The sequence below is a fragment of the Apus apus genome, chromosome 6, assembly GCF_020740795.1.
Source record: "Apus apus isolate bApuApu2 chromosome 6, bApuApu2.pri.cur, whole genome shotgun sequence".
NCBI lineage: Eukaryota > Metazoa > Chordata > Aves > Apodiformes > Apodidae > Apus > Apus apus.
In genome coordinates, this window is record NC_067287.1 from 28,169,277 (window position 1) to 28,181,765 (window position 12,489).

General features: G+C 37.5%; 1 protein-coding gene across 4 annotated transcripts in view; it reads left to right on the forward strand.

The window, feature by feature from the left end:
* ALS2 (alsin Rho guanine nucleotide exchange factor ALS2) overlaps window positions 1–10,929 on the forward strand; it is a 38,761-nt gene extending 27,832 nt beyond the window's left edge. For 2 of the 4 annotated variants that reach the window (XM_051622937.1, XM_051622939.1), the window contains 11 exons: window positions 61–194; window positions 2,219–2,407; window positions 2,506–2,623; window positions 2,888–3,045; window positions 3,640–3,762; window positions 5,130–5,306; window positions 5,629–5,674; window positions 7,105–7,166; window positions 7,779–7,928; window positions 8,219–8,315; window positions 9,665–10,929. In XM_051622937.1, the coding sequence (XP_051478897.1) occupies window positions 61–194; window positions 2,219–2,407; window positions 2,506–2,623; window positions 2,888–3,045; window positions 3,640–3,762; window positions 5,130–5,306; window positions 5,629–5,674; window positions 7,105–7,166; window positions 7,779–7,928; window positions 8,219–8,315; window positions 9,665–9,703 (1,293 nt within the window). In that variant the 3' untranslated portion in view covers window positions 9,704–10,929. The remainder of the gene's footprint in view (window positions 1–60; window positions 195–2,218; window positions 2,408–2,505; window positions 2,624–2,887; window positions 3,046–3,639; window positions 3,763–5,129; window positions 5,307–5,628; window positions 5,675–7,104; window positions 7,167–7,778; window positions 7,929–8,218; window positions 8,316–9,664) is intronic. The other 2 variants (XM_051622938.1, XM_051622940.1) reach the window with 2 other exon arrangements.
* The last annotated feature ends 1,560 nt before the right edge of the window (window positions 10,930–12,489 follow it).

A 12,489-nucleotide genomic window follows, 5' to 3' on the forward strand; every position in this document is an offset into this window, starting at 1 on the left:
CCTTTCCCTGTCATTTGGTTCCCAGTAAACTTCAGTTAACTTTTTTACTATCTTCTTAAGGGAACACTGACCTTGCCAAATGGAGATTATATTGAAGGACTCTTCAGTGGAGAATGGGGATCTGGGATAAAAATCACAGGAACCTACTTCAAACCTAGTTTGTATGAGAATGAGAAGGACAAACCTAAAGCATTGTGAGTGTTGAATAAGAATTAATTTATTGTATGGTTCAGTAATACTTTGGAACATAACTATTGTCTTTTTTCAAAGGCCTATTAATAGTTTTTCCAAAGAGATAGTGAGATTTCGAAAACACTTTTCTCCTTTTTCATTCCTCTTCCTTCCTGCATAGGAAATAAGATAAAACATCATCTTTATAGATGTTCTTAATTACTACTTGAAAATGCAACTAACAGCATGAAATTATATGATAGCCAACATGCTGCTACTGTCCTCTAGCAGTCTCAGAAAATTTATTTACTTATATCTGAACTGGCAATTAGCCCCTGAGTTCACAGCTGCCAATGACTTTTGAGATACTGAGAGACTAATTTACATTTAAGTGTTTAAGTCAATCACAGACCTTTCTGCCTTCTGCCAATTACTCGGTTGGTAAATGAATTCATGTAATGTGTCATTTAATTATGCCAGTGGAGGTACATTAGGACAGAATTAGCTAGTTACCACACCTCTTCCAAACAGTGCATAAGATAATAGGAGAAAAATCTGCTGGATTGTGAATGAGCATTTTAAAACCTTGGCAAAGATAATTTTGCAAAGTGTCTGTATAATCTTATTTATAGCAAGTGCTTTAGGTCAATTTGCTTAATTATCTCGGGGAGGGGGGAGGAATTCTTTTATTTAAGTAATAATTGAGATCTTTGAGTAGAAGGTATATAAATTTAAGAGTAGTTAAAAAAAAAATCTGTATTTGGTAGCACTATATACTGGCTTATAATAGTAGTAATTTTTGTACAGGATTCAATATCTTTGATTTAAATTCAGATTAAAATGGGAAATGCAACTCTAATATTTTTACCTAACTTAATTCTAAGCATGCTTCCTGAAGTGTTCACTGGTGATTTTACTTGACAGAGCTGACACCTACAACAAGATGCAAAGTGAAGCAGGTCTCCCTGCTGAACTGAGCACTTGCAACCTTAGCAGCTGTCTGCTTTTTACCCCAGTAGGGAGTCTATGAATAAATGTATGTACGTATTTGTGAAGATGGCTTGTGAAATAAGGATTTTGTCTAGCCTTTTCAGGCTCTCTTGAAGTTGAATATCTTTTGGTCTAATTTGTGAAAAGGCTTAAAGCCTATTTTTTTTCTGCTTTGTGAAACTGGAAGCATGGGAAAACATCAGTGTTGTTAGCTCTCATCTCAGATGTGGTGGAAAAATAAAATGAATAAATGAAAAATAATAATGAAAGTTCTGACTACTTCTAACACTTGTTTGAAGTAATTTTTATTGTTTAAAATAACTTTAAAATTTTTGAAAATTTTTAAAGCATTCATTTGCTTTATGAAAATGTGTCAAAGCCCTGAATTTCATTATATGTCTGAGATACCTGTATCTATCTATCTATCTATCTATATATAGGAAGAACAAGAACAATTCTTGTTTTTCCTTTGTCTGTAGAGGATCCCTGAGCATTGGTTGCCAGTGAAAGGTGCCTGAGCTGGTTTTACTCTCTACCAGCATATCCCTAATATGTCATGCAATATCTTACGTAGATACAATCTTAAGGCCAGAAGCCAATATATTCTTTGTGTTTATCTGTGTAGCTGTGCTGTTTGTACATGGCATGATAGTGAGGGGGTTGGCACGTTTTTCTGCTAGGTCTTTGCTACTTAAATGTGTCCTGAGCCTTCTGAATGGATACCAGTGGCAAAGATAAGCCAAGTTAAGTGCAGTATGCCCTGTTTTCTGGAAGCCTACGTGACAGAGACTGACTTGTCTAATGTAATGAGGTTAATAGTTGTTATTATTATATGTATGCATTAAAAACATTTTAATCTTGTAACTTTAGAATATGTTACATGGATTAATGTATGTTAGCTAAGATAAAGAGAAAAGGGTAACTTTGTTCTTTTAAAAAGGTGAGACTGTTAAGTGTATCAGCTATTGGTAAAGTAGTATGAGGTACAAGATTGACATTAGCCATAGGTGATTTTCATAGCTGAATGTGTCGTTTCATGACTGTTTGATTTTAACAGACTAGCTGGTCATTTTATTAGGCGGAAACTTGGGATCCTGGCAGTGCCTGCTGATGAGAAATGGAAGGCAGTATTTGAACAATGTTGGAACCAGCTTGGTTGTGAGAGCCCAGGCCAGGGGGACAGATGGAAGGCTTGGGACAACATTGCAGTGGCCTTGACCACCAACCGACGGCAACACAAGGACAGGTTGGTTCCTAGAGAATGTAGTTGTTAGCTTGAGGGAGTTTTTTCTATTGTATGTCTAACTAAACATCTGTACAATGTTGTTCTTTTTAAAACTGCAGCCCAGAACTACTGAGCCGCTCACATACTCAGACACTGGAAAGTTTGGAGTTCATTCCACAACACATTGGTGCCTTCACCCTGGAAAAATATGAAAATATAAAAAAATATTTGATAAAGGTATTTTGACTCAAATGCTCACGTAGCTTGTTGGTAAGGCATGATGTCAAACTTACTTTGTAATAGCTTTCCTTAATTCCTTCTATATTTGTACTGTTGTAATCCATGTTGTATTAATTCATGTTTGCTCAGAACTCCTTCATCAATTGAATTAAAATCCACAACTAAGACTGAAATAACGTTATACCTAATGGATACAGCCTTAAAGACATTTTCTGCTCAATGACTGTGTTAAGTCTGGTCAATTAATATCTTTCATTTCAGGCTTGTGATACTCCTCTCCATCCATTGGGCAAGCTGGTGGAAACACTGGTAGCTGTCTACAGAATGACCTATGTTGGAGTAGGAGCTAATCGACGATTACTGCAGGAGGCTGTGAGAGAGATAAAGTCCTACCTCAAACGCATCTTCCAATTGGTTAGGTAAAGAGACTTAAGTCAAACTACTGCTGAATTAATTAAAGATATCTCATGTACTGAAACTGTCCAGTGTTTATGCAGCCCAAGGGTGCTAGTATCTTTACTCTGGTTTGGGGGTTGCTTATATTCTCTTCACCTTTTTAAGGAGTCTGGAATATCCATGCTGTGAAATACAGTGTTCAAAGGGTATAAAAGAATAGCAAAGATGGGGACTCACAGTGTATTCCACTAAAATTCTTACCAACGTGGATAAGCAGTATTCCTATGAAGTGTTTGCTTACATTCTTGAGAGCAGTTACAGCTTTAATCGGGTCCTGCCAATCTGAAAGCAGAAATACTCCAAATTTTTAACCATTAGAAGCCTTGTTTGCAGGGAAGTGATACCGAGGTAGGAACAGTATCTTTGGCATCAGAGGGGTTGGCCTTTCTGAGTTTTCTTCCAGCTAGATGTTACTGTACATTTCTTAGCTATGCTGTCTTAGTTCAGCAACTGTTATTGCAGCTGACTTGTCTTTCCTCTCCAGTCCTGCCTTATAGTGCTGTGATTTGTAGGAACTTCATGAAATTAAGTCATATGTTATGTGTGTTGCCTTTTAGGTTCCTGTTTCCTGATCTTCCGGAAGAGGGCAGCACAATTCCATTTCTGTCAACGGAGACAATGGGAAGGCGATCGTTTTGCAGTGGGAAATCTGACTCCAGATCAGAATCTCCTGAGCCGGGGTAAATAATGGAAAAAAATAATTAACTAAGGAAAGCTTAATTTGATTTCTGTTGGCAGTAAGCGGTTCTGATGACAGATACTGATAAGCAAACTTCCATGTGATGGTTGCAATAAGCATTTAATCCATGTTCATTGCAGTGATTCTTACTTAAGCCCAAACTTGCTTTTGTCTGTTGTGGGTAAACAAATTCAGGCTTTGGTCTGGGCTTCAGAAAACCGTTTGACATATGAGGACTGGGGCAATGCAGGTGCAGTGCACTTCCACGGCAACACAAAGAGCCAGTCACATGGAGCTCACCCTGGAGTCCATGTTCTCCTGCCCACAGCAGCCTCAGGTGTGGTCAGAAAAAGGCAGAGGGATCAATAGGGAGAGCCTTTTGAGAAAGACTGACTGTGCAGGAGGTATTAACAGGCACCTGGAGTTCAGCTTTCCCTGTCGGGTGACAGCCTGATGCCAAGTAACAGCTGATGTATTGAAGCCTGGAGTGCAAGTGTGTGGAGTTGGGTCAGGTGACTTCATGTGTTTTAGCCCATTTTCTAGCTTGTGCTTTGAAGGTAAAGTTGAACTGTCAGCAGGGGGGCTTGAAATGGGAGGTCTGTGATGAGCATGAAAATAAGGTAAAGCTTGAACTATTAATAAAGAACAATATTCAGCTTTTACATTATACAAGGAAGAAAGCCAGAGGTCTGCTTAAAACACATAAAACTGTTTTCTTCTGTTGTACTCTTCTGTTGTACTCTTCTGTTGTACTCTTCTGTTGTACTCTTCTGTTGTACTCTTCTGTTGTACTCTTCTGTTGTACTCTTCTGTTGTACTCTTCTGTTGTACTCTTCTGTTGTACTCTTCTGTTGTACTCTTCTGTTGTACTCTTCTGTTGTACTCTTCTGTTGTACTCTTCTGTTGTACTCTTCTGTTGTACTCTTCTGTTGTACTCTTCTGTTGTACTCTTCTGTTGTACTCTTCTGTTGTACTCTTCTGTTGTACTCTTCTGTTGTACTCTTCTGTTGTACTCTTCTGTTGTACTCTTCTGTTGTACTCTTCTGTTGTACTCTTCTGTTGTACTCTTCTGTTGTACTCTTCTGTTGTACTCTTCTGTTGTACTCTTCTGTTGTACTCTTCTGTTGTACTCTTCTGTTGTACTCATTTTTTATTTTCAATAAAAATTTTCTTCCCCCCACCCCCTTCCCCCCCCCAGGTTGCCACTCGCTTCCCACCCCGGTTTGCACTCCCCCTCCGAGGTTCCCACTCGCTTCCCACTCGCTTAGACTTCCTTCCTTTTCTCCCCTTCCAACCACTTTCCCCCTTACTTCCTCCCCCACTTTTTTATTTTCTTCTTGTCTTTACTTTTTCTTTATTTTTCCCCAGCTACGTGGTGACCAGTTTCGGGTTGCTGCTCCCTGTGCTGCTGCCACGGCTCTATCCTCCTCTCTTTATGCTCTACGCCTTAGACAACGAGCGGGAGGAAGATATTTATTGGGAATGTGTTTTACGTTTAAACAAACAAACTGATGTGGCTCTGCTGAGTTTTCTTGGAGTGCAAGTGTGAGTATGCTGCAGCAGGAAAACAGAACTGAGATTATGGCATGTCATTAGATAAAGCAACCAAAAGCCCCTATTTTCTAAAGTGCTTTTCTTTGAAAATGCATGTAAAAATGTCTTCAGGGTAGTTAATATGGTTGAGAGAATAAATTTAACTTTGCTCTTCAAAAAAGAGCAGGGGTGACAGAAAAAAGATTGGCATTGCACGTTTCCATCTATTTATGCTAGATGGAGTTGATTCAGTAGAAAGATCTCATAGAAGAACATGATTACTTCATTTTCATAAGGTGAAAATGTTTTCAGACCATGCTTTCCCAATTTGCAGGAAATTCTGGCCAGGAACTGTGTCCATCCTTGGAGAGAGTAGAAAGGTATGTTCTTTGGGCCTTGACTTAAAGTCTGCTTTGCTCAGTGCTTCTTACAAGAAGTTGAGATCATGAAGAGGTGGTCAGAGAATTTTTGGTCAGACTTTTTGCTTAAAAGATGCTGTAGTATCTTGTTTCCTTAAAATTCATCTGCTACTTAAAAGCTACAAATAGTGATTTCTTAAAATAGCTGTTAGTCCTGCTTCGTCACTCGCTGTCTTGCACCATAATGAATTTTAATTGAGGAGACATTTTTTGTCTCATCATGCAAGTGTGAGAATAAGAGTATCATCAGTATCTTGCATCTCCATGTTCCAGTACGAGTGTTTTAATAATCTTAACTTTGAACAGTTTGCATGCCTACAATGTACTATAAACCATGTCTGTTTATGAATCAGTCTACTTTTATTGGAAATTTTCAATTTCTTATAGTCACTTGGATACTCCTGCCTTCAGATCAGCTCTTCCCTGTTTCTAACCATGGCTTGTTCATAATCAGAAGCATGGCTTTCATTATAGTAGTTGCTGCACATGGACGAGCTGATATACCTTGATAGAGATGGAGTATTAGAAGTTTGTAATAATAACCAAAGCTGCTGTTGAACCCAAACCTTGAGGCTGTGGGCTCCCAGCAAGATAAATCCCCCTCTTCCCAAATCATGAAGATTGACATGATGCAAAGCTCTGCTCAGACTTCACATGTCAGAAAATATAGTAATAATGCATTTCTTGAGTTGCTTCAGACCTTCTGTATTTTTAGGTACAGGGTAAAATTCTTACCAGCTGTCTGAATCCTTTACAGTTCTGTGGTGTTGGTTATAGAACAGAGCCTCTCCATTCTGAAGTACTATGTGGCATGTGTCTTCTCTGAATTATGCAGGATATGATCTGCAGCCATTTACTTAATTTGCTGGATCATTCCTTCCATTAAAAAACATGGTTTTATCTAAGACATCATGTTTATCTGCTTATTTTTGCATCCATTCATTCTCTGTCTGCTCCATTCAGAAGTTCTTAGCCTCAGTTGCATATTAAGAGCTAACATTTGTATTTGTTCTTTTATGTTTGCTCCAAACCTGAGTCTTTGATTATTGGCTGCTATGACTTGATTAGGCTTATGGTTCCCTCTTGATTGTTAACCACTAAGATTTAGTTATTCTAAGTCTTAATTGATCTGGAAGATACAAGAAAACATCACTGATTCTTGTAACATACCAAGGAATTCAGTACAGACTTTTCTGAATTTTAAATGAAACTCATACAAATTATAGGTAGGCAGATTTCCTGGATGACTTTCTCATCCAGGCACATTACCCTTTCTCTGCACTGAAAAATAAAAAAAAATTCTTATACACCAGTGTCACATGATACACTGCTTTTCTGCTGAAGAGTGGGGTTGTTAAACCTGCCTGATAAGTATTCTCATGATTACACAGGTGTCACCAAATACAAAAGATGCCTGCTTTGCCTCTGCAGTTGAATGTTTACAGCAAATCAGGTAATCCTCTGAAATCTGTCTTTTTGTATTTTACTGTTCTTGCTGTACTAGTCTTTAGTTTACTTGATTTTGATCCTTTACCTGTCACATTTTCTTTCATCACCTTCTTAAGTTTCAGAGCTTCTACTAAAAATGTTAGCCATTTGCCCCAGTGGGGAATGAAGTATAGCCCCATAAGTGTGACTGGGAGATGTGTCCATAGGAAGTAACTTAGAATCAAAAGCATTCAAATAGATATTAATTTCTAAACAGTTGTGGGAAAGTGACCTGTAGAAGGGGAGCTTTTTTATATCTGTTAGCTGACATAAGAAATTCTGCTGTAAGAATGTAAGTAGAAATTAAAAGGGTATTAGGATTTTTTTCCCGCCTTTACCACTATACTGAAACATTCTAAAACTTTGAAGACCATCTCACTTGCAGTAGTGTACCTTAATCCCGTAATTAGAGCCTGCAGTACTGCACAGTCTTGGCAGCCATGGCTATTTTGTTGTGAATTATCTGGCTTATCTTCTTGTGCCTGGGGGCATGCTAGCTAGGAAACTGTCTTCCTAATTTAGATGCAGATGTGTAACTTCTTATTGTTACCCTGTTCTGCTCTTGCTATCCAAACAGTACCACATTTACCCCAGCTGACAAGTTGAAGGTGATCCAGCAGACTTTTGAAGAGATCTCTCAGAATGTGCTTGAGACTCTTCAGGAAGATTTTCTGTGGTCCATGGATGACTTATTTCCTGTTTTTCTTTATGTGGTGCTACGAGCCAGGTAGGCACTAAGAGTGGCATCAGATGTAAGATGAGCATAGGCATTATGAGTGCTTTTACCTGCATTGAACACTGCTGCTCCTCATTACAGTGCTACTTGCTAACTTTTTTGTAACTTAGTCAGTTTTCCATTTTGGCTGCTTGCTTTGGCTTAAAAAAAACTTTGAACAGTTAACTGACATGGCTGTGACCTTAGAATGAGGTTAGGGAAAGGCATGGTTTTAGCACAACACCATGTACAAAAAGTAAAAACAGTTCACCTGTTACCTTTCTCTCTACTCCATGTGACAGGATAAGGAATTTGGGATCTGAGGTGCACTTAATCGAAGATCTGATGGATCCTTATCTGCAGCATGGGGAGCAAGGCATTATGTTCACTACCTTGAAGGTATGAAAAATACTCAGTTACTAAAAGCTGCCTTTGGAAATTAATTGGCTTTTGAGCCATGATGATGAGCTTAGAACAATTGTATGAACATGAGGTTATAACTTTTTTGGTATTTTTATTGCATGGATGAGCAAGGAAACAACTTAGAGCTTAGGTAACCTAAAAATTATGGTTAATAAAGTGGTGCAATGTGGAAATGTACTTTATTTGAATGAAATACTGGTTGCTGTTGTCTGTTCTCCGTGTTCTCCTGCAATGTGATAAGTCTTATTCCCTTTATAAAAATTGGTATGAAGTGCTGCTTTGGATTTAGCCATTCCAATAATGTTTTAAGTCTAACATCACATCAAGATGCTTCAGGAATTCAGTTTTGTAAAAAAAAAATAATAATTTTTTTAAAAATAATCTTTTTACTGGGTCACTCTGCACACTCTATTAAGTATTCTTCTGTCTTTTTAGTATGGAAAAAGGGGGAGAATCTGTTTTGTTTAATAACCTGTTGTACACTAGGATCTCCATAATGGAAATAGGTTGTTTTGGTAACTCAAAACTGTTCAAAGAAGTGGGTCTCGTGACAGTTCAGTTGTGTAAGGAGCTTTTTTGTAGGTGGGGTTGTTTTAGAAGGAGGTTGTTAACTGAAATTAAAAATCTTAAGCTAAGCTGCTAGGTGAACATGGTTGTAAAAAAAACCAACAAACTGGAAATAGCTGGGTGTGGAGGTTTTTTATACCTGTTATTTTTATAGTGCTGCAAAAAGGGGAGGTTTGAATTGGTTAAAATATATCATAGGATCTATATAGTAGAAGTGGAACTTATTTTCCATGAGTGCAAATGTTGTCTGAGACCTTAAGTTTCTGCTCATGGGTGACGCAATGTGTATTTAAAACAGCATTAAGGAGTGAATAGCTATCAAGCAGCAGGTCAGGGTGTTTATCCAGATGGTAGAAACCTTTGCCTTCCAGTCTGAGTGCTTTTGAAATGCTTAATCCCTACATCCTTGTTCTGTAAGAAAATATTTTCGTTTTTGGATCCTTCTGTCCTTGCTTTGTGAGCAAAAAAAAAACGTACTTCATCTTGGCAAAGCTGGGAGCTGCAAAAGCATTCAGAGTCCCAAATCATGGTATCTTGCTTCATTAAGAGTTGGACGTCATTTGTAACAAAGTCTCCTGTTCTTTTTGATAGCTTACATATCAGAAGATTATTATGTGTTGAGTGTCACTGTATCATCCCTGCTTGTAGAAAGCCTAGTCTTCTTGGGTAGAAAAAAAAATCAACTTATTTTTGTGTGATGCTTTATCAGCTTGCTGAGAACTGGTATATATGCTAAACTGAACTTTGTTTTAATTCAGGCATGTTACTACCAGATTCAACATGAAAAGCTTACCTAGACCATCACTGACAACATGGCTCTATGGGATAATCTACTCAGTGGAACGTCACTTATACCTACTTTCTTCTCTGAAATGGCATGTACAAAATACTCTGTTACAATTCTGTTGTTACAGATGAAAATACTCAGTTGTTTCTTCTGAACTTTTAGTTTTAAGATTGGAAAACTGCAGCCAGAGGCTATCAGTGAAGTGGTGATGAAGCAAGAGACTTGGTTTGTCAAGGCTTTGCCAAGAAGAAAAAATGTCCTATTCTAACAGAAACGTTATTTACTCCTTTTCAATTAACAATGCTGCAAAAAGGCATGGCATCTACATAGAGTACATGTGGAAGTCTGAACTGCATGGCTACTCAAGCAGTGGGTTTCTTTTTATTATTACTGGATTGTCAATAGAGACGTTTAAATAGAATTAATTGCACCACAGAACCATTCAGTCTTCCTGAACTAAGCTGTTATGTTTGTTTATTTAAAAAATAAAAATACTCTAGCATTTATAGTGGGTAACCTATAGTGTGTTTGGCTGTAAAGGTTTTGAGGCATCTGTGTTAAGAACTGCTGAAGCTGTGGAAATAATCACACTTACAGACTTCCCTCTTTACTATAATTATAAATACAAAGACATTCACAGGTTTTTTTCTGTTTATGAAATAAATAAGACACTGACCACTTCAAATTTTGGCACTGAATTAAGTAACTGGACTCTGTTCAGTTTCATTACCCTAAGTTCTGAGGACAAACACTTTCTCTGGAAGAACGTGACAGGAGAATGGAGCCGTGCTCTTAAGCAAGATGACAAGGGATTGGGTTTGAGACTTTTGCCTGCTAACTTATGTGTCAGAGTGAAAAAATCTAACCTTGTTGCATTTTTGAACATGTAAAGAACAAGTGATTTCCCTGAGGAAATTGTGTGTGTGTGTGTTCTTCTGTGGTTATGGTTAACTTTATTTATACTAATAACACTCGGATAATTTGGATATTGTAGGTGTTGTTCTTTACCATGGCTGACTCAAAAAAGGGGGAGGGAGGAATAGATTCTAGAATGTTATAAAGGTTTCAGTTATGTCAAACTACCATAGATAATGCTAATCATATTTCTGGAATAGTAATCATGGCTTGTGTATTGGCACCTAAATGGAAAGAAACCATATGTCAAAATACTGTTTTGAACAGTGACTGTAATGTAGCAATTTTCATAATAAATGAAAAAGATCATTCTTTCTGAAAGTATCTCTAGTTTTATTAGAGAAGGAGAGAGAGTATTTCTGGCAAGATTATGTTTAGAACTATTGTTGTAATTTTTATACTTCGACTATAGAGATAATAGACTTTGCAAACAGTTTTTTGTTAGCTTACTCTTTATTTTTAAATTATACTGCATAATTTGAAGAGAAACAATAATATGAATAAAAGGGAAGCTATAAGAAAGTTAAATTGAGAAGGGGGAAGATACACAACTAAGGGTGGAGAGTATAATGAAATATAATGCAGGAATTTGAAAAAATATCCTTTTTTTGCTAGATAGTCTTTTCATGCAATCACCTCTTAGAATTCAATGTACAAAAAATATTTAACTGAAACATGTAGAAGCAGAACTGCTCTTTGAAAAGCAGCTATGCTGAACGGCTGAGTAAGTCAAGGGCAATAATTTTCATCTGCAAAGATCTGAATTCAGAGTTTATTTCACCTTTTTGTAGGAGTGCCATTAAAAACTGGTTTGATCTCCTTCAGCCCCCTAGAGTAAGTGCTTGTTGTCTTCAGATATTTTGGAAGAAAGGAATCATTTTTATCTTCAGCTTTGACATGCAAAAAGCTTTGTTACATATGAACTTGCTCCCACACTGATTCTGCACCTTAAGCTGAGAATGTGCTAGAGATGGGAAGTTTTTCCATAATCTTTCCACCATAAAGAAGGAGGTGGATCTGCCAAATACGTAGCAACTTCAAATGTTTAACTTCACTGTGAATGAAAGTTGAGAACTAAAAAACAAGTAATATAGCTGCCTTCACATTTTTATATATATACACATGCAACCTCTAGAAAAAGTAGTGATACTGCACATGAATTTTTAGCTTGCTGATTAGTGGAAGCAGACAGCCTGGGCTGGATTATTTTTGGTCTTTCTGATATATCACTCAGTTATTAGCTGAAGAGAATCCTAGGATTAAATGTGCTTCTGACACAGATTCCACTTTACAGCCTACGTGGGCTGTGATGCATTAGGAAATCAGTGCAGATCAGCTTTGATTTATCTATTTCTGTAGCTAACAAATGCATTAACCTGCTGGGCTTCTCTGTATTGTTTCATAGTCATTACTTTATTCTCATCTTCTTTGCCTCTTTTTTTACTGAAATTGAAAGCTGGGCAATTGTGCTGCAGCAGAAGCCCTGAAACCAGCAACAGAAGATCCATGTTACAGTATTGTAGATTCTCATTGTAATTGTAGGCATGGAAGCTGAAGACACCCTAAGAGATAAGTACCCTATTAATTGCAGAAGTTGCTGAGAATAAGAAACTACTTAAGTGAGAGACAACTTAAAGCAGGCTTTTTATGCAAGAAAAGGGTTAAGGGGATTTATTCTCCCTGGTAATGCGTGGTTCTAAGGTTAGGTTTCTACGGATTAGAAAGTAGAGGATGTCCATAGATTAGCTAGGACAGGGAGGTTACTTGCTCTAACATCCAGTGAATACTCTTTCCCTCTGGAAATTCTGCACAAGCTGAACACAGTGTAATCTGCGGTGTTTGCAGGTAAGAAAATATACACCCTACGGAAACCATTGTGCT